We start from the raw sequence: 21,496 nt of genomic DNA, 5'->3' as shown, positions 1-21,496 counted from the left end.
TGGGCGAAGTGGCCTAATTCTGCTCCTATGTTTTATGGTCTTACGTGAGTGTACATGTAGGAATGTACTTGTGCATGCATATTGTGAACATACTATCAATCACCATGCGTGTAAGCAAGGAAACAGGCCCTTCAGTCCCATTTGTCCATACTGCCCAGTTTTTACCACTAAGCTAGTCCCAATTGCCTGCATTTGGCCCATATCCCTTTATACCCATCTTATCCATGTAACTATCTAAATGCTTTTTAAAAGACAAAATTGTACCTGCCTCTACTACTATCTTTGGCAGCTTGTTCTGGACACTCACCACCCTCTGTGAAAAAGTTGTCCCTCTGGACCCTCTTGTATCTCTCCCCTCTCACTTAAACCTATGCCCTCTAGTTTTAGACTCCCTACCCACACATAATCACAGTGTGATTAAGGGAATTGCAAATTAATCATATGACATTGATTGTCCTATAAAGAGATAGCTGGAATACTTTAGAGACAGAGCTTCTTGTAGGTTAGTTGCATCGAGGAAAGGACTAATCTAGATTGATCCTCCCACCACAGCCACTTGTTCTCAGTAACATATGTGCATATCTGGATAGCAATATCTATATATTCATGTGTGTGCATGAGTGAGTATCAAAGTGTGTGTGTTTAAGTTTGACTATGAGCATGTGTAAGTGTAATAGTATGTAAACGTGAGAACGTTTCTCCTCGTGTATCGAGTATAAAAGTTGGAGTGTTATGATAAGGTTGTATAAGGGATTGGTGAGGCCGAATTTAGAGTATTGTGTACAGTTTTAGTTGCCTAGTTACAGGAACGATGTAAATAAGGTTGAAAGAGTGCAGAGAAGGTTCACAAGGATGTTGCCGGGACTTGAGAAGCTGAGTTACAGAGAAAGGTTGAATAGGTTAGGACTTTATTCCCTGGAGCGTAGAAGAATGAGGGGAGATTTGATAGACGTGTATAAGATTTTGATGGGTATAGATAGAGTGAATGCAAGCAGGCTTTTTCCACTGAGGCTAGGGGAGAAAAAAACCAGAGGGCATGGGTTAAGGGTGAAAGGGGAAAAAGGTGAAAGGGAATATCAGGGGGGACTTCATCACGCAGAGAGTGATGGGAGTGTGGAATGAGCTGCTGGATAAAGTGGTAAATGCAGGGTCACTTTTAATATTTAAGAAAATCTTGGACAGGTTCATGGATGAGAGGGGTGTGGAGGGATATGGTCCAAGTGCAGGTCAGTGGGACTAGGCAAAAAATGGTTTGGCACAGACAAGAAGGGCCAAAAGGCCTGTTTCTGAACTGTAATTTTCTATGGTTCTATATCATCATCACTTTCTTTGGTGATCACTGTAAATCTACGTCTCCTGATACTCAATCCCTCCAGAAGCAGAACAGTTTCTCCCTATCTCCTCTGTCCAGATCCCTCATGATTTTGAACACATCAATCAAATTTCCTCTCAATTTTCTCTTCTCCAAGGGGAATGCATTGATACAGTTTTGATAATCATATATTTTATTACAACTTAGGAAAAAATAAACCCAATTCTCGTGGAGAATGAAGCAGAATTTCATGCAAGAATAATCTCAACTAGTATATCCAATTTTCATCCTCAAATCGAAGTAACCAACCCAATCAGAGACTGATAAAGGCACATTCTTCCAAATATGCATTTACGTTGATCACGTAAAACTGAACACAAAGTCTATCATCCTGTGACAATGGATTTAAGGGGAGTTTCCTGATCAAATAGAGACATGACATCTTCAATGTCTGCTTGAAAGGGTGAGCTGGGACAGTGCAGTATTGGATTACCAGGAAATACAGTGCAGAATGAGACCATTTGTCCCATTAAATCAGCACTGACTCTGAAGAGCAGCTTACCTAGGCCCACTCCCCACCATATTCCTATAACCACACACATTTAGCATGGTCAATCCACCTAACCTGCGCATCCTTAGTGTGGGAGGAAACCGGAGCACCTGGAGGAAACCCATGCAGGCATGGGGAGAACGTGCAGACTCCACGCAGACAGTCACCCAAAGCCAGAATCAAACCTGGGTCCCTAGCACTGTGACGCAGCAGTGTGAACCACTGCACCACCGTGCCGCCAATATAAGGAATTAGGAAGAGTTAAGACTTTTCAGAACTGCTACTTGATTACCTGGGCTCCCGCAATCTTCCCTGCCCCATCACCAGATATTTTGAACTCCAAAGGACTCTACAGAGACATCATTCATCATCGAGATCCCCAAACAAAAGTATCTTCACTTGAGAAGCTCTCAAATGAGTGACCCTCCCTGGGGAGACCCTCACTGGAGGTACCCTCCCTGGAGAGCCCCTCACTGGAGGTACCCTCACTGGGGGGATCCCCACTGGAGGTACCCTCACTGGGGGGATCCCCACTGGAGATATCCCAACCATTCTTCATCAGGTTCCTGTTCCCAATCTGGAAACCGCTTAGTTGCTCAGCGGTGATCTCGATGTTAAATTCACTGTCTGGTTCTAAGGCTCCTCCATCTTGGGCCTCAGTACCACTCTGCACCGAGGCTCCTTCCCTTGGTTCCTCTGTATTGTTCAACTCCGAGGCGCCTCCAACATGGTCCTCAGTAACTCCCGGCTCCGAGCTCCCTATGTGAGAAGAGAAGACAACTTTTATTGTCCCAACCCCTTCACAATCACAGGATGCCCCAGCACCTCAACAATGGAGAGCTACCCCTGTCGTTGCAGGAAAGATATTGGCTGATTTGCACACAGCAAGATGCCACAAACAACATTTTCTAATTTTGATTTAAGGGTTAAGTATTGGTCCACAGACGCTAGGAAAAAAAACCTCATCGCCTGATCCTGCTCCATTTGTGGATGTGGGATACATCACATTCACATGAGAGACAGGACCAAGTTTCAATCTTTCATTCAAAAAATAACAGTGCGGCGCTCCCTCAGCACTGACCCTCCGACAGTGCGGCGCTCCCTCAGCACTGACCCTCCGACAGTGCGGCGCTCCCTCAGCACTGACCCTCCCACAGTGCGGCGCTCCCTCAGCACTGACCCTCCGACAGTGCGGCGCTCCCTCAGCACTGACCCTCCCACAGTGCGGCGCTCCCTCAGCACTGACCCTCCCACAGTGCGGCGCTCCCTCAGCACTGACCCTCCCACAGTGCGGCGCTCCCTCAGCACTGACCCTCCCACAGTGCGGCGCTCCCTCAGCACTGACCCTCCCACAGTGCGGCGCTCCCTCAGCACTGACCCTCCCACAGTGCGGCGCTCCCTCAGCACTGACCCTCCCACAGTGCGGCACTCCCTCAGCACTGACCCTCCGACAGTGCGGCGCTCCCTCAGCACTGACCCTCCGACAGTGCGGCGCTCCCTCAGCACTGACCCTCCCACAGTGCGGCGCTCCCTCAGTAAAGGTCTGGGCTGTTCCTCTGATTGATGACGGAGTAGGTTGGAAGGTTACCTTGTGTGCTTTGGTTTTGATGTTCTTGGCTGCTGTCCCTGATATTCATGGTGTTTCTGGATCCCACTTGCAGGTAGCTGTTTCCCTGCACACTGCTGGAGATGTTGTTAGTACAGGGACCCTGCTGGTTTATGGTGGTGTTCTTCTCGCTCAGGTTATTCGTAACTAAAAGGTTGAAGTTGTAGTGATTGTTGACCTGGATGTTTGGCATCTGCCTTCCGGCTCCTGTGTCACCTGTTCCTGGGCTGCTGCTTCCAATCCTGCTGGCCCCTGTATCTGTAGGAGAGGAGAAACAAAAGAACACATTGAATCACAAGAGGAGGCCATTCAGCCCACTGTGTGTGTACTAGTTTGTGAACAAAGAATCCCCTCCCCTCCTCTCCATCTCTCTGTAAATCTTTCCCTATTGAGTATTTCTCCAGTTGCCCCTTTGGAAAGTTACTGTTGAATCTGCTTCCACCGTCCTTTCAGGCAGCGCCTTCCAGATCACAACAACTCGCCGTGTTCACAATAAACGTTCCCTCATCACCCCCCTCACCCCCTCTGGTTCTTTTCCTGATCGCCTTCAATCTGTGTCCCCCTCTGGTCGCCGACCCTCCTGTCGCTGGAACAGTTTCTCCTTATCGACTCCCGTCACAAATCCCCTTCCCTGATTTGGAACGCCTCGATTCAATCTTCCCCTGAACCTTCTCTGCTCAAAGGAGAACGACCCCTCCCCACTCTTAATAGCCCCAGTCTCTCTCCATCTGAACTGAAGATCCTCATTTTCCCTGGAGTAGGGACGTTCTAACGAATCTCCCCCACCCTCCATCCTGAGGATTGAACTGTAAGCTGTGTCAGGAGCTGGGTCGTGGCATTCCCCAGGGAATGTTCTGGCTGTGTCTCTCACCTCTTTCATGCCCGTCGGATAAACACAGCCAAGAGCTGCCTTCCTTTCTGATGAGGCCTTTCCTCTCCAGGGTGTACAGGGTGGGATTAACACCTTTCTTTGATTGGTGGCCCATGTTCTTTGCAAGTTTAAGGGCACAGCAAGATCCCAGATTCTTCAATTCTTTGAGGACAGCAACTTCCATTGGATCTGCAGAGAGAAGAGCGAGAGAATGGTGTATTGGTCTCGATCCCTCACAACCCCGCCACCTGCTCTAGCCCTTGACCCCCTCCCACATTTCCCCCCACTCTGAGTCGAGGTTTCTTCAGATTCTGCTCCACTGCCCTCAATCTAATTGAAATCATTAGTGACTCATAGTGCTGATTTGATGACACAAAGTTAGGTGGCATTGTAGACGGTGTAGGAGATGCCATAAAAACCCAGAGAGATATTAATAGACTCAGTGAATGGACAAAACTGATTTCACTCTGAGCAAGTAGTGAGTTGATGGCACAGTGGATTGCTGTGAGTAAACCAGTCACTCCAGAACCACAGTAAAGTGGCTGTCTCTGAAATGGCCTCTGAAGTGGAGGGCAGTTAGGGGAGGAGATAAAGACTGGCCCAGCCAGTGATATCTCCTCAATCAATAAAAAATGACGTTAAATACAGTGGATATTGTTGAGGAGATTGGCCTTTCGGGGTGAAACAGCAACAACCAATTCCATTACACCATGGCTGGTTCTGCCTAGAACGCGCTGCCAGGGGAGGTGGTGGAAGCAGGCACATTAGCAACATTTAAGAGGCATCTGAATGGATACATGAAAAGGGAGGGAAGGGCAGAAGGCTTTTTTAGTTTAGTTCAGTCATCGTGATCGACACAGGCTTGAAGGGCCAAAGGGTCTGTTCCTGGCCTGTACTTTTCATTGTTCTTTGTAATACTTGTCTCAGTGGACTGGAAACACTCTAATGTGATGCCCCTATTCAAAAAGGGAGAGAGGCAAAAAGTAGGAAACTACAGGCAGTGGGCTTGACCTGTGTACTGGGGAAGTTTCTGGAATCAGTCATTAAGGAAGAGATGACTGAGTATTTAGAAAGACAAAGCTCCATTGTCAGCATGGTTTTATGAAGGGAAAATCACGCTTGACGAACCCGTTCGAGTTCTTTGAGAACATGATCAGCAAGGTGATAGTGAGGAACCTATGAATGTGGTAGGCATTTCTGATTTCCTACATATTTTCCCATTTAGAAAATAGTCTGTGCCTCCATTCTTCTTACCAAAACACATAACCTCACACTTTTTCACATTGTATTCCATCTGCCACTCCTTTGCCCACTCTCCTAACCTGTCCAAATCCTTCTGCTGCCTCCCTGCTTTCTAACCATGTTTTAATGCAGATTGGGCAGACCTTACGTCCCTGGAGCAGCCAGTCTGACAAGGCGTTTGACAAGGTGCTGCATAAAAGGCTGATCCAAAAGGTGAGATCGCAGGGGGTTGGGGATAGAGTACTGGATTGGATTGAGGACGGGCTGACTGACAGAAAGCAGAAGGTTGGGATAAATGGTTCCTTCTCTGGTTGGTGAAATGTAACAAGCGGGTTGCCACAGGGTCAGTTCAGATCTCAACTGTTAACAATTTGTACAAATGACCAGCAAGCAGGGGCAGAGTGTAACATAGTGAAATTTGTGGATGATACTAAAATAGGTGGGAAAGGAGACAGTGAAGAGGAGATAAAGATTCTACGTATAGAGTCGGAGAGTATAAAGTCATAGAGGTTTATATCATGGAAACAGGCCCTTCGGCCCAACTTGTCCATGGCGCCTATTTTCAAACCCATAAAGCTAATCCCAATTGCCAGCATTTGTCCCATACCCCTCTATACCCATCATACCCATGTAACTATCTAAATGCTTTTTAAAATACAAAATTGTACCTGCCTGTACTAGTGGCAGAGTTCTGGCAGCTTGTTCCAGACACTCACCACCTACTGAGTGAAAAAATTGCCTCTCTGGACACTATTGTATCTCTCTCCTCTCACCTTAAACCTATGCCCTCTGGCTTAGACTCCCCTATCTTTGGAAAAAGATGTTGACTATCTAGCTTATCTATGTCCCTCATTATTTTATAGACTCCTAAGCCTCTTATGCTCCAGAGAAGAAAGTCCCAGTCTATCCAGCCTTTCCTTATAACTAAATCCATCAAGTCCTGGTAGCATCCTAGTAAATCTTTTCTGCTTAATAATATCCTTTCTGTAATAGGGTGATCAGAATTGCACACAGTATTCCAAGTATGGCCTTACCAATGTTTTGTACAACTTCAACTAGATGTCCCATAAGACCATAAGATATTGGAGCAGAATTAGGCCACTCGGCCCATCGAGTCTGCTCCACCATTCAATTATGGCTGATATTTTTCTCATCTCCAATCTCCTGCCTTTTCCCCATAACTCCTGATCCCCTGATTAATCAAGAACCTAGCTATCTCTATCTTAAAGACACTAAATGACCTGGCCTCCACAGCCTTTTGTGGCAAAGAGTTCCACAGATTCATCACTCTCTGGCTGAAGAAATTCCTCCTCATCTGTGTTTTAAAGGATCGTCCCTTTAGCCTGAGGTTGTGCCCCTCTGGTTCTAGTTTTTCCTATTAGTGGAAACATCCTCTCCACGTCCACTCCATCCGGGCCTCGCAGTGTCCTGTAAGTTTCAATAAAATCCCCCCTCATCCTTCTAAACTCCACCGAGTACAGACCCAGAGTCCTCAACCGTTCCTCATCCTTCAAGCTCTTCATTCCGGGGATCATTCTTGTGAACCTCCTCTGGACCCTTTCCAAGGCCAGCACGTCCTTCCTTAGATACAAGGCCCAGAACTGTTCATAATACTCGAAATGAGGTCCGACCAGAGCCTTATCCAGCCTCAGAAGTACATCCCTGCTCTTGTATTCTAGCCCTTTCGACATGAATGCTAACATTGCATTTGCCTTCCTAACTGCCAACTGAAGCTGCACGTTAACCTTAAGAGAATCTTGAACAATGACTCCCAAATTCCTTTGTGTTTCTGATTTCCTAAGCATTTCCCCGTTTAGAAGTAGCCTATGCCTCTATTCCTGCTTTCAAAGTGCCGAACCTCACACTTTTCCACATTGTATTCCATCTGCCACTTCTTTGCCCACTCTCCTAACCTGTCCAAGTCCTTCTGTAGCCCCCCTGCTTCCTCACAATGCTTCAATGTGGATTGGACAGTCCTCAGGACCCTGGAGCAGCCGATCTGACTGCCCTGTGATTGAGCCGGTGCTGCAGCCCTGGAGCTGGGGATTCCCCCATAGCCGCTGGACACGCACCAGGAAAAGGCCCCTTTCTGGGGCCTACAATCAGAGCACACCTAGAGCCCAGGAAAAGACCATGCAGGGGAAGTCAGCACCTTCACTTTGTTGCTCCCTCAACCAGCAGAGCCTGAATCCCTGAGGCTGGAGGCCTCTCCCCCTCCCCCCCGTCCCAGCCCCTCTGAGCTGCCACTTCCTGCAGGCTCCAAGCACTCCCCCCATCCCCCCCCCCCCAGTCTCCCCTTCCCTCCCCCTTCTCCAGTCACCCCCCACACTCCTAAAAATAAACTCTCCCAGCCTCACAGTCATTAACACTGCTTTTTATGATTCACTCACAGGTGTAAAGAACCTCTGACCTCTGAAGGAACAGCCCAACCTGGCAGTGATCCAGTGAACCCCGATACGTAGACTCATAGAACATAGAACATTACAGCGCAGTACAGACCCTTCGGCCCTCGATGTTGCGCTGACCCAGTGGAACCAATCTAATGACCCTCTAACCTAAACTATTCCAATGTTATCCATATGCCTATCCACTGACCATTTGAACGCCCTTAAAGTTGGCGAGTCCAGAACTGCTGCAGGCAGGGCATTCCACGCCCTTACTACGCTCTGAGTAAAGAATCATCTGTGACCGCCACCCCAAGGACATCATCCAGTGACCGGCCTTTGAGCCATCCACACCGGAGCGTGGTCTGGATATCCACCGACCGGCAAAGCTGAAACGCAGCCCGACCGCACAGAGCCATCTACTGACACAGGAACAGCAAGCAAGACAGCAAATCCTCCATCTGACCAGAGTGAAGAATCTCATTGGTCACAACCTTCCCTTAACATCGCAAACCACTCTCACTGTCTCCCAGGCTCGAAAAGAAGCAGACACTCCAGGAAGCATGGAGAATGTTTAGGCCTGCAGGTGAGAGTGAAACAATGCAGTCCCAAGACCCCCCCTCCCCATCTTACTCCTGACAAATGTCCAGTCTCACTTTTCAAAGAGAATTGAGGGACTGCTGTTTCACGGAGATGTGGCTCACTCCTGCTTCACTGGACAGTGCCCTACAACGAGAGGGCTTCTCAATCCATTGAATGGACCATGCAGTGGCCTCAGGCAAGGCAAGGGGAGGTGCGGTCTGCTTCCTAATCAACACCTTGTGGTGCCCAGACGTCGTGAGTTTCTACCCCCTGGATCTAGAATACCTGACGCTAAAATGCCGCCCCTATGATCTTCCATGGGAGTTCATCTCCGTTATCCTGACGGCAGTTTACATCCTACCCCATGCAGATGTGAAGATTGCGCTGGATGAAATATACATCACTACGAATATCCTCGAGATGAAACACCTCCAGGCCTTCTTCATCTTGGCCGAGGACTTCATTCAGTGGACGTGCAGAGACTGTCAACCACCAACACATTTCCTGCTCCACCAGAGGCCCAAGCATCCTAGAACACTGCTACACAAATATCAAACATGCCTACTACTCTATCATCCGCCCACGCTCTGGCAAATCAGACCACAAGGCTGCGCTCCTGCTCCCGGTTTACAGGCAAACCGAAGCAGGAAAATCCATCAAAGAAAGCTGTGCAACATTGCTCTGAGGAATTGGATGATCTCCTACGGGGCTGCTTAGAGTCAGTGGACTGGTCAGTATTTAAAAATGCTGCAACCAGCTTGAACGAGTACGCCACGACTGTGACTGACTTCATTAGTAAGTGTGTGGAAGACAGTGCCAAAAAAATCAAATCCGCATGTTCCCCAACTGGAAACCATAGATGAACAGAGATATTCACTGCTTGCTGAAGTACAGGTCTGAGGTGTTCAAGTCAGGCGACACTGACCTAGGCAAGAAAGCCAGATAAAATCTAAGGTGATCCATCAAAGATGCCAAAAGACAATACTGGACCAAGCTAGAGTCTCAGGCGAGCCACACCGACCCCACCGACTATGGCAAGGTCCGCAAGACATAACAGGCTATAAGATGAAAGCATGTAAAATCACCGGCTCCAATGCACCCCTCCCTAATGAGCTCAATGCATTCTACGCCCATTTTGAGCAAGAGGTCAGTGAGACCATCCCCTCCACCCAGGAAGCCTCAGATGAACCTGTATCTGGGGTAACCGTTGCAAATGTTAGAGCAGTTTTCTCCAAGGTCAACCCATGGAAAGTGACTGGCCCGGATGGGGAACCCAAACATGCACTCAGATCCTGCGTGGATCAGCTGGCGGGGGTATTCACAGATATCTTCAACCTCTCTTTACAACAATGAGGTCCCTATCTGCTTCAAGAAGACGACCATCATCCCAGTACCTAAGAAAAGCCAGGCAGTGTGCCTTAATGACTGTCGACCAGTGGCTCTGACATCCATCATTATGAAGTGCTTCGAAAGGTTAGTCACGGCACGAATCAATTCCAGCCTCCCGGACTGCCTGGATCCACTACAGTTTGCCTATCACCACAACAGGTCCACAGCTGACACCGTCTCCCCGTCCCTGCACTCAGCCCTGGAATACCGAGATAACAAGGACACCTATATCAAACTCCTATTTATTGACTACAGCTCAGCCTTCAACACTATTATTCCCACCAAACTCATCTCCAAAGTCTGTGGCCTGGGCCCCAGCACATCCCGCTGTGGCTGGATCCAGGACTTCCTAACTCACAGACCACAACCACTAAGGATAGGTAATAACACCTCCTTCACAATCATCCTCAACACCGGTGCCCCACAAGGCTGTGTTCTCAGCCCCCTCACTAAACTCCTTATACACCTCTGACTGTGCGGCCAAATTCCCCTCCAATTCGATTTGCTGATGACACCACCATAGTGAGTCAGATCTCAAACAATGACCAGACAGAGTACGGGAATGAGATAGAGAATCTGGTGAACTGGTGCAGCAACAATAATCTGTCCCTCAATGTCAACAAAACGAAGGAGGTTGTCATCGACTTCAGGAAACATAAAGGAGAACATGCCCCTGTCTACGTCAATGGGGATGAAGCAGAAAGGGTCAAGAGCTTCAAGTTTTTGGGTGTCCAGATCACCAATAACCTGTGCTGGTCCCCCCAGTAAAAAGTCTGACAACACCAGGTTTTAGTCCAACCTATTTATTTGATAATATTGTCAGACTTTTTACTGTGTTTACGCCAGTCCAACGCCGGCATACCCACATCTGGTCCCCCCATGCAGACCCCCAGTTAAGAAAGCCCCACCAATGCCTCTACTTTAGCAGAAGACTAAGGAAATTTGGCATGTCAGCTACAACTCTCACCAACATTTATAGATGCACCTTAGAAAGCATTTTTTCTGGTCGTATCACAGCTTGGTCTGGGCTCCTGCTCTGCCTATGACGGCAAGGAACTACAAAAGGTCGTGAATGTAGCCCAATCCATCACACAAAGCAGCCTCCCATCCATTGACTCTGTCTACATTTCCCGCTGCCTCAGCAAAGCAGCCGGCATAATTAAGAATCCCACGCACCCCGGACATTCTCTCTTCCACCTTTTGCCATTGGGAAAAACATGCAAAAATCTGAGGTCACGTACCGACCGACTCAAGAACAGCTTCTTCCCTGCTGCTGTCAGGCTTTTGAATGAACCTACCTCACATTAATCTTTCTCTACATCCTAGCTATGACTGTAACATACATCCTGCACTCTCTCGTTTCCTTCTCTACGAACGGTATGCTTTGTCTGTATAGTGAGCAAGAAACAATACGTTAATACATGTGACAATAATAAATCAAATCAATTCTACCTGTCCTTCTACATATCTTTGTATCATCTGCAAACTTAGCAACAGTGCCTTCAGTTCCTTCCTCCCAATCATTAATGTATATTGTGAAAAGTTGTAGCCCCAGCACTGACCCCTGAGGCACACCACTAGTCACTGGCTGCCACCCTGAGCAAGACCCTTTATCTCCACTCTCTGCCTTCTGCTAGTCAGCCAATCCTCTGTCCATGCCAGGATCTTACCCTTTACACCATGAGGTCTTAACTTATTTAACAGTCTCCTATGTGGCACTTGTCAAGGCCTTCTGGAAATCTAAATAAATCACATCCACTGGTTCTCCTTTACCTAACTTCCTTGTTACCTCCTCAAACAATTCTAACAGATTGTTCAGACATGACAAAGCCGTGCTGACTCAGTCCTGTTTTATATTTCACTTTTAAGTACTCTGTGACATGCGGACACACGTGCTTTTACACACAGTCACATAATCGTGCTCACTGACACACTCCCATAAACACAATGCTATCAACAAATCGCACTTTTCAGAATAAAAGCAAATTACTGCAAATGCTGGAATCTGAAACCAAAAGAGAAAATGCTGGAAAATTTCAGCAGGTCTGGCAGCTTCTCCAGTCTCATTTTCCAGTGTTCCAATGGCTATTTTTACCTCTCTTCTACCTTTTATATATTGAAAAAACTCTTCCTATCTTCTTTTATATTACTAACTAGCTTATACTCATATTTCATCTTCTCCTCCCTTATTGTTTTTTCAGTTGTTCTCTGCTTGCTTTTAAAAGCTTCCCAATCCTCTGGCTTCTCACTAATCCTCGCCACTTTGTATGCTTTTTCTTTTGTTTTAATGCTGTCCTTGACTACCCTCGTCAGCCATGGATGCCTCGTCCTCCCGTTGGCATGTTTCTTCTCCTTGGGATGAATTTCTGTTCTGCCTCCCAAATGACCCCAAAAAACTCCTGCCATTTCTGTTTCACTGTCTTCCCTGCTGGGCTCCCTTTCCAAACAACTCTGACCAGCTCCTCCCTCATGTCTTTGTAGTTATCTTTATTTAACTATAATACTGTAACATCTGATTCCAGCTTCTCCCTCCCAAACTGCAGGGTAAATTTTATCATATTGTGGTCACTGTTCCCTAAGGGTTTCTTCACCTTAAGTTCCCTAATCAAATCTGCCTCATTACACAACACCAATCTAGAATTGCCTGTTCCCTAGTGGGCTGTCACAAACTGCTCCAAAAATATCTTAAACATTCCACAAATTCCTTTTTGTGGATCCACTACCTTCCTGAGTTTCCCAGTCCACCTGCATATTGAAGTCCCCCATGATTATTGTAATATTCCCTTTTTTATTTGCTTTTTCTATCTCCTGTTTTACTTTCTGCCGTACATGCTGATTACTGCTGGGGGGCTGCACATAACTCCCATCAGGGTCTTTTTACCTTTGTGATTCCTCAACTCTGCCCACAGAGATTCTATGCCTTTTGATCCTATATCACTTCTTGCTATTGATTTAACTTCATTCCTTACTAACAATGCAACCCTGCCCCTTTTGCCCATCTGCCTGTCCTTCCGCTAGGACTTATATCCTTGGATATTTAGATCCCAGCCCTGATTCCCTTGCAGACATGTCTTTGTGACGCCCACAACATCGTACCAGCCAATTTCAATATGCGTAACAAGCTCATCGACCTTGCTCCGTATTCTGTGCACATTTAGGTACAACACCCTCAGTCCTGCATTGACCACCTCCATTTTTGTTAGATGTTTTTTATTAGTGTCATAAGTCTGCTTACATTAACACTGCAATGAAGTTACGGTGAAATTCCCCTAGTCACCACACTCCAGCACCTTTTCAGGTGCACTGAGGGAGAATTTAGCACAGCCAATCCACCTAACCAGCACATGTTTCAGACTGTGGGAGGAAACCCACACAGACACAGGGAGAACATGCAGATTCCACCCAGTGACCCAAGCTGGGAATTGAACCCGGCTCTCTGGTGTTGTGAGGTATGAGTGCCACCCTTCTCACTGTCACCTATTTTGCTCTGCCTGACATTAGATTCCTGCCACCTTCTATACTCTCTGTTCTATTACGTGGTCTGGAAACTTTACTAACCTCTCCTGAGCCCTCAGTTCCATTAACCTGCACTTCCACCCTCTCCTTTAACTTTGATTTTCTAATTCTACTTACAGCTGAATCCTCCCCCCCACTATTTAGTTTAAAATGTTATCTACAGCCCTAGTTATACAATTTGCCAGGACTCTGGTCCCAGCACAATTCAGATGAAGACTATCCCATCAGAACAGGTCCCCTCTGTCCCAATACTGGTGCCAATGATTTCAACCCCATTCCTCCCACACCAATCTTTGAGCCACACATTTGCCTCCTTAATCTTGTTGACCCTGTGCCTTATCCCTTATCCCAACTCCTGTATTCAATGTTCTGACCAATGAAACCAAGCATGCCGAATGCCTTCTTCACCACTCTGTCCACCTGTGACTCCACTTTCAAGGCGCTTTGAACATGTACTCCGAGATCTCTTTGTTCTGTAACTCTCCCCAGTGCCCTACCATTAACTGAGTAAGTCCTGCCCTGGTTCAATCGACCAAAATACATCACCTCACATTTGTCTAAATTAAGCTCCATCTGCCATTCGTCAGCCCACGGCCCAATTGATCAAGATAGAACATAGAACATAGAACATTACAGCGCAGAACAGGCCCTTCGGCCCACGATGTTGCGCCGACCAGTTACAAAAACAATGACCCACTAGCCTATACCAATCCCTTTTCGTCCATAAACCTATCCATAAATCTCTTAAACGCCCCCAAACTAGACGCATTTACAACTGCAGCATATCCCGTTGCAATTGGAGATAACTTTCTTCACTGTCCACTATGCCACCAATCTTGGTGTCATCTGCAAACTTACTAACCATGCCTCCTATATTCTCATCCAAATCATTAATATAAATGACAAATAACAGTGGGCCCAGCACTGATCCCTGAGGCACACCACTGGTCACAGGCCTCCAGTTTGAAAAACAACTCTCTACAACCACCCTCTGGCTTCTGTCAAGAAGCCAATTTTGTATCCATTTAGATATCTCACCCTGGATCCTCTGAGATTTAACCTTATGCAACAACCTACCATGTGGTACCTTGTCAAAGGCCTTGCTAAAGTCCATGTAGACAACATCAACTGCACTGCCCTTATCTACGTTCTTGGTTACCCCTTCAAAAAACTCAATTAAATTTGTGAGACGTGATTTTCCACTCACAAAGCCATGCTGACTGTCTCTAATCAGCCCTTGTGTCTCTAAATGCCTGCAGATCCTGACTCCCAAAATACCTTCCAACAATTTACCCACCACAGATGTGAGGCTCACTGGCCTGTAGTTCCCAGGCTTTTCTCTGCAGCCCTTTTTAAACAAAGGCACAACATTTACCACTCTCCAATCTTCAGGCACCTCACCCGTGACTATCGACGATTAAAACAAGGATATAGATAGGCTGGGAGAATGGGCCAAAATTTGGCAGCTGGAGTTTAATGTGGAGAAGTGTGAGGTTGTCAATTTTGGCAGAAAAAGATAAAAAAGCAAATTATCACCTAAATGGAAAGCAGCTTCAAAATGTGTCCGGGCACAGGGATCTGGGTGTCTCTGTTCATGAGTTATAGAAACTCTGTGTGCAGCTGCAACATGTAATGAAAAAGGCATTTGGGATGTTAGCATTTATCACAAACAAACTGGGGTATAACAGTAGAGAAGTGTTGGAATTGTTTAGGATGTTGGTGAGACAACATCTGGAATATTGTGTCTAGTTGTGGTTCCCATACTTGAGGAAGGACATGGTGGCATTGGAGGCAGTTCAGAGGAGGTTCACCAGATTGATTCCGGGGCTGAAAGGGTTGATGTACGAGGAGAGATTAGACAGTTTGGGGTTTGTATTTGCTGGAGTTTAGAAGGAGAGAGGGGATTTGATCAAGATATATAAAATACTAGAAGGGATTGATAAAGTAAATGTAAACCAAATGTTTCCTCTTGTGAGGCAATCTAGAACAAGAGGTCACAGGTATAGGGTGACAGGCGCTAGATTTAAAACTGAGATGGGGAGGAACTACTTCTTGCAGAGGGTGGTGAACTTGTGGAACTCGCTGCCTCATAGCACGATGAAGTCTAAATCAATGAATGGTTTCAAGAAGGAGACGGATATACTTCTAATAAAAAAGGGATAAGGGGTTATTGGGGAGAGGTGGGGAGGTAGATTTGAGACCAGGGAGAGATCAGCCATAATCTGATTGAATGGTGAGCAGGCTCGAAGAGCTAAATTTGCTGACTTCCGCTCCTAATTCCTCTGTTCCTACATTACTAGGGAAATTAGAGATAATAAGAAATAAGAAATAAGAGATAGTATCAGATTTAAGGAAGAAGTATAGAAATTAGCAAGAAAAAGCAATAGGCCTGAGGGTTGGAAGCAGTTTAAAATTCAGCAAAGGAGGAACAAGGGATTGATTAAGAAAGGGAAGACAGAGTATGAAAGTAAGCTAGTGGGGAACATAAAACCTGACTGTAAAAGTTTCTGTAGGTATGGAAAAAGAAAAAGATTGACAAAAATGAATGTAGGCCCCTCACAGTCAGAAACGGGAGAATTCATAACGGGGAATAGAGGAATTAAATTTCTACTTTGCTTCAGTCTTCACAAAGGAAGATATGAAGAATGTACCAGGCGTTCTGAGAGAAACAGGTTTTAGTGAGGAGCTGAAGGAAATCAGTGTTAGGCGAGAAATGGTATTGGGGGAATTGATGGGATTGCAGTTGGATAAATCTCCAGATCCTGATAATCTTCATCCCAGAGTACTTAAGGAAGTGGCCCTGGCAATACTAGATCCATTGGTGGTTATTTTCCAAAATTCTTTGGACTCTGGACTGGTTCCTACAGATTGAAGGGTAGCTAATGTAAGTCTGCTATTCAAAAAGGGAGGGAGGGAGAGAGAAAACGGAACCACAGACCAGTGAGCCTCACATCGGTACTGGGGAAGTTGCTGGAATTCATTATCAAGGATAATCTTCTTGAGAAGGTGAGAGCGCATGGGATCCAAGGGCCTTTGGCCTTGTGGATCCAGAACTGGCTTGCCTGCAGAAGGCAGAGAGTGGTTGTGGATGGGTCTTTTTCTGAATGGAGGTCAGTCACCAGTGGAGTGCCCCAGGGATCTGTTCTAGGACCCTTGCTGTTTGTCATATTCATAAATGACCTGGATGAGGAAGTGGAGGGATGGGTAAGTAAGTTCGCTGATGACACGAAGGTCGGTGGTGTTGTGGATGATCTGGAAGGATGTCAAAAGTTGCAGCAGGACATAGATAGGATGCAGGACTGGGCGGAGAAGTGGCAGATGGACTTCAACGCGGATAAATGCATAGTCGTCCATTTTGGCAGAACCAACGGGATGAACGAGTACACTATCAAGGGCAGGAGTCTTAGTAGTGTTGAAGAGCAGAAGGATCTTGGGGTCCGGGTCCACAGGACTCTTAAATCGGCCTCGCAGGTGGAAGAGGTGGTCAAGAAGGCGTATGGTGTACTGGCCTTCATTAATCGAGGGATTGAGTTTAGGAGTCGGGAGGTAATGCTGCAACTTTATAAGACCCTTGTCAGGCCTCATTTGGAGTACTGTGCGCAGTTCTGGTCGCCTCACTATAGGAAAGACGTAGAAGCTATTGAAAGGGTACAGAGGAGATTTACAAGGATGTTGCCTGGACTGGGAGGCATGCCTTATGAAGTTAGGTTGAGGGAGCTGGGTCTCTTTTCCCTGGAGAGACGAAGGTTGAGAGGCGACCTGATAGAGGTTTATAAAATGTTGAGAGGAATGGATAGGGTGGATTCTCAGAGACTATTTCCCCGGGCTGAAATGGTCGCTACGAGAGGACACAGATTTAAGGTGCGGGGAGGAAAGTACAGAAGTGATGTTAGGGGTAAGTTTTTCACTCAGAGGGTGGTGAGTGAGTGGAATCGGCTGCCGTCAGTGGTGGTGGAGGTGAACTCGCTGGGGTCTTTTAAAAGACTTCTGGATGAGTATATGGGGTTTTATGGGATTGGGAGTTATAGATAGGTGTTGATGTGATCGGCGCAACTCATGGGCTGAAGGGCCTGTTTGTGCTGTAGTGTTCTATGTTCTATTTTATAACTCAGCATTTTGAAGGCAGTGGGATAATCAGACAAAGTCAGCATGGATTTACACAAGGGAAATCACGCCTAACGAATCTATTGGAATTCTTGAAGGACGTAACCAGTAGAATTGATGGAGGAGAACCAGTGGATGTGGTTTATTTGGACTTTCAGAAGGCTTTCAACAAGGTCTCACATAACAGATTACTATATAAAGTTAAAGCACATGGGATTACAGGTAATGTTTGAGATGGATAGAAAGCTGGTTAGCAGATAGGAAGCAAAGAGTTGGCATAAATGGGTCTTTTTCTGATTGGCACTCAGTGACGAGTGGGATTCCGCTGGGATCTGAGCTGGAACCACAACTGTTCACATTATATATTAATGATTAGGAAGAGGGAACGGAATGTATTATCTCCAAATTTACAGATGATACAAAGTGAGAGAGTGAGCTGTGAGGAGGATGCAGAGATGTTTCAGTGTGATTTGGACAGGCTGAGTGTGTGGGTATCTGCATGGCAGATGCAGTATAATGTGGATAAATGTGAGGTTATCCACTGGTAGCAATAATAAGAAGGCAGATTATTACTTGAATGGGTGTAAATTGAGAGAGATGGATACTCAGCGAGACCCTGGGGTCCTTGTGTATCAGTCACTGAAAGTAAGCGCGCAGGAACAGCAGGCAGTAAAGAAGGGAAATGGTATGTTAGCCTTCATAACGAGAGGATTGGAGTATAGGGATAGGGATGTTTTACTGCAATTGTACAGGGCGTTGGTGAGGCCACACCTGGAGTATTGTGTACAGTTTTGGTCTCCTTATCTGAGGAAGGATGTCCTTGCTATAGAGGGAGCACAGTGAAGGTTTACCAGGCTGATCCCTGGGATGGCAGGTCTGTCATATGAGGAGAGACTGAGTTGGTTAGGATTATATTCACTGGAGTTTAGAAGAGTGAGAGGGGATCTGATAGAAACTTATAAAATTCTAACAGGGTTAGACAGGGTAGATTCAGAAAGAATGTTCCCGATGGTGGGGGGGTCCAGAACTAGGGGTCAGAGTTTGTGGATAAGGGGAAACCTTTTAGAACTGAGGTGAGGAGAAATTTCTTCACCCAGAGGGTGGGGAATGTGTGGAATTCACTCCCACAGAAAGTAGTTGAGGCCAAAACGTTGAGATTCCAAGAAGAAATGAGATTTCGCTCTTGGGGTTAAAGGGATTGAGGGATATTGGGGGGGAGGGGGATCAGGATATTGAATTTGATGATCAGCCATGATCAGAATGAACAGCAGAGCAGGTTGGAAGGGCCAAATGGCCTCCTCCTGCTCCTAGTTCCTATATTTCTGTTGATGTCCAAAGAAACTTGGAGATACAGCTGCATAGATGTTTGAAATACCACAAACTGGTGCAGAGAATAATCAAGACTGCGAACGGAGTGCTAGCCTTTATATCAAGAGGACTGGAATGTAAGGACACAGAAATAATCCTGCAGCCAAACCAAACCCTGCTTAGACCCCATTTGGAGCAGATCTGGGCACCACACTTTAGGAAAGATATATTGGCCTTGGAGGGAGTCAGAGAGACAAACAGCACAGAAAAGGGGGAGCGGGATGGTGGTATGGGAATAAAGGTCGAAAGTGGAATTATTAAAAAAGGGAGAATTGAAAAACAAATCAATGGAAGAAATGAAACTAAAATATATTTGAAACTGGAAGCAGTGGGGAAGTGGTTGTGGGGGGGAGGTGGGATCCTCAGCAGCAATTGAGGAGCTGGTAGGAGATGCTGAACTCAGCAAAGGCAAGCTGAATAGAGACAAGCAGCAGCACGGCAGAGAGCAGGCAAAACCTGTTGCATTAAACTGGACCGATTTCAATACAAGAGGCCTGATGGGCAAGGCAGATGAACTCAGGACATGGATGGGTACATGGGACTGGGATATTATAGTAATTACTGAAACATGGCTAAGGGAGGGACAGGACCGGCAGCTCAATGTTCCAGGGTACAGATGCTATAGGCAGGACAGAGGTGCTGGAAAGGGAGGAGGGAGAGTTGCATTTTTGATGAAGGAGAGCATCATGACGTTAGTCAGAGATGAAATAACGGAAGGATCATCCAGCAAGACTTTGTGGGTGGAACGAAGAAGTAAGAAGGGGAGGGTGACCTTATTGGGATCGTACTGTACACCCCCAAATAGCCAATGGGAATTAGAAGAACAAATATGCAGGGAGATTGAGGAGACTTGCAGGAGTAATAGGCCTGTCATAGAGGTTTATAGCATGGAAACAGGCCCTTTGGCCCAACTTGTCCATGCGCCCTTTTTTATAAAACCCCTAAGCTAATCCCAATTGCCCACATTTGTCCCATATCCCTCTATACCCATCGTACCCATGTAACTGTCTGAATGTTTTTTAAAAGATAAAATTGTACCCGCCTCTACTACTGCCTCTGGCAGCTTGTTCCAGGCACTCACCACCCTCTGTGTGAAAAAATTGCCCCTCTGGACACTTTTGTATCTCTCCCCTCTCAGCTTAAACCTGTGCCCTCTAGTTTTAGACTCCCCTACCTTTGGGAAAAGATATTGACTATCTAGCTGATCTGTGCCCCTCATTATTTTATAGACCTCTATAAGATCACCCCTCAGCCTCCTACGCTCCAGAGAAAAAAGTCCCAGTCTATCCAGCCTCTCCTTATAACTCAATCCATCAAGTCCTGGTAGCATCCTAGTAAATCTTTTCTGCACTCTTTCTAGTTTAATAATATCCTTTCTATAATAGGGTGACCAGAACTGTACACAGTATTCCAAGTGTGGCCTTACCAATGTTTTGTAAAACTTCAACAAGACATCCCAACTCCTGTATTCAATGTTCTGACTGATGAAACCAAGCATGCTGAATGCCTTCTTCACCACTCTGTCCACCTGTGACTCCACTTTCAAGGAGCTATGAACATGTACCTCTAGATCTCTTTGATCTGTAACTCTCCCCAACGCCCTACCATTAACTGAGTAAGTCCTGCTCTGGTTCAATCTACCAAAATGCATCACCTCACATTTATCTAAATTAAACTCCATCTGCCATTTGTCAGCCCACTGGCCCAATTGATCAAGATCCCTTATAATTGGAGATAACTTTCTTCACTGTCCACTGTGCCACCAATCTTAGTGTCATCTGTAAACTTACTAACCATGCCCCCTATATTCTCATCCAAATCATTACTATAAATGACAAATAACAGTGGACCCAGCACTGATCCCTGAGGCACACCACTGGTCACAGGCCTCCAGTTTGAAAAACAACTCTCTAAAACCACCTTCTGGCTTCTGTCAAGAAGCTAATTTTGTATCCATTTCGACACCAGGGTGAGGTATCCCTATGACAGGGGGGGGATTTTACTTTTCCCAACACAGACTGGGACTGCCATAGTGCTCAGGGTTTAGACGGAGTGGAATTTGTTAAGTGTGTTTAGGAAGAGCAAGAGGGTAGTCAGGGAGAGGGTTGGTCCACTCAGGGACAGAGGAGGGAATCTATGTATAGAGCCAGAGGAAATGGGAGCGGTATTAAATGAGATAAGTCCCCAGGGCCTGAAAGGATATACCCCAGAATACTGAGGGAGGCAAGAGGAGAAATCGCTGGAGCCTTGAGAGAAATCTTTGTATCCTCACTAGCCACAAGGGAGGTCCAAAAAGGCTGGAGAATAGCCAATGTTGTTTCGTTGTTTAAGAAGGGTAGAAGAATAATCCAGGTAATTATAGACCAGTGAGCCTTACATCAGTGGTAGGGAAATTATTGGAGAGGATTCTTCAAGACTGGATTTACTCTCACTTGGAAATAAGTGGACGTATTAGTGAAGGCAACATGGGTTTGTGAAGAAGAGGTTATGTCTCACTAACTTGATTGAGTTTTTCAAGGAACTGACTAAGGTGATTGATGAGGGTAGGGCAGTGGATGTTGTCTACATGGAC

At 46.2% G+C, this 21,496-nt stretch overlaps 1 protein-coding gene across 2 annotated transcripts in view; it reads right to left on the bottom strand.

Annotated features, from left to right (window-relative positions):
* Positions 1–1,586: 1,586 nt before the first annotated feature.
* The window catches only part of LOC145340537 (uncharacterized), a 31,192-nt gene continuing 11,282 nt past the window's right edge, over positions 1,587–21,496 (bottom strand). Inside the window, exons 4-7 of one of the 2 annotated variants that reach the window (XM_080185006.1) lie at positions 14,989–15,072; positions 4,340–4,528; positions 3,451–3,726; positions 1,587–2,621 (exon numbers count right to left, since the gene is read on the bottom strand). In XM_080185006.1, coding sequence (XP_080041132.1) covers positions 2,230–2,621; positions 3,451–3,726; positions 4,340–4,528; positions 14,989–15,072 — 941 coding nt within the window. In that variant the 3' untranslated portion in view covers positions 1,587–2,229. The remainder of the gene's footprint in view (positions 2,622–3,450; positions 3,727–4,339; positions 4,529–14,988; positions 15,073–21,496) is intronic. The other variant, XM_080185008.1, reaches the window with a different exon arrangement.

Source organism: Carcharhinus amblyrhynchos, unplaced genomic scaffold (genome assembly GCF_965287045.1).
Source record: "Carcharhinus amblyrhynchos unplaced genomic scaffold, sCarAmb.v2.hapA chromosome_1121, whole genome shotgun sequence".
NCBI classification, from domain to species: Eukaryota; Metazoa; Chordata; class Chondrichthyes; order Carcharhiniformes; family Carcharhinidae; genus Carcharhinus; species Carcharhinus amblyrhynchos.
This window is presented reverse-complemented; position numbering and strand designations above follow the sequence as displayed.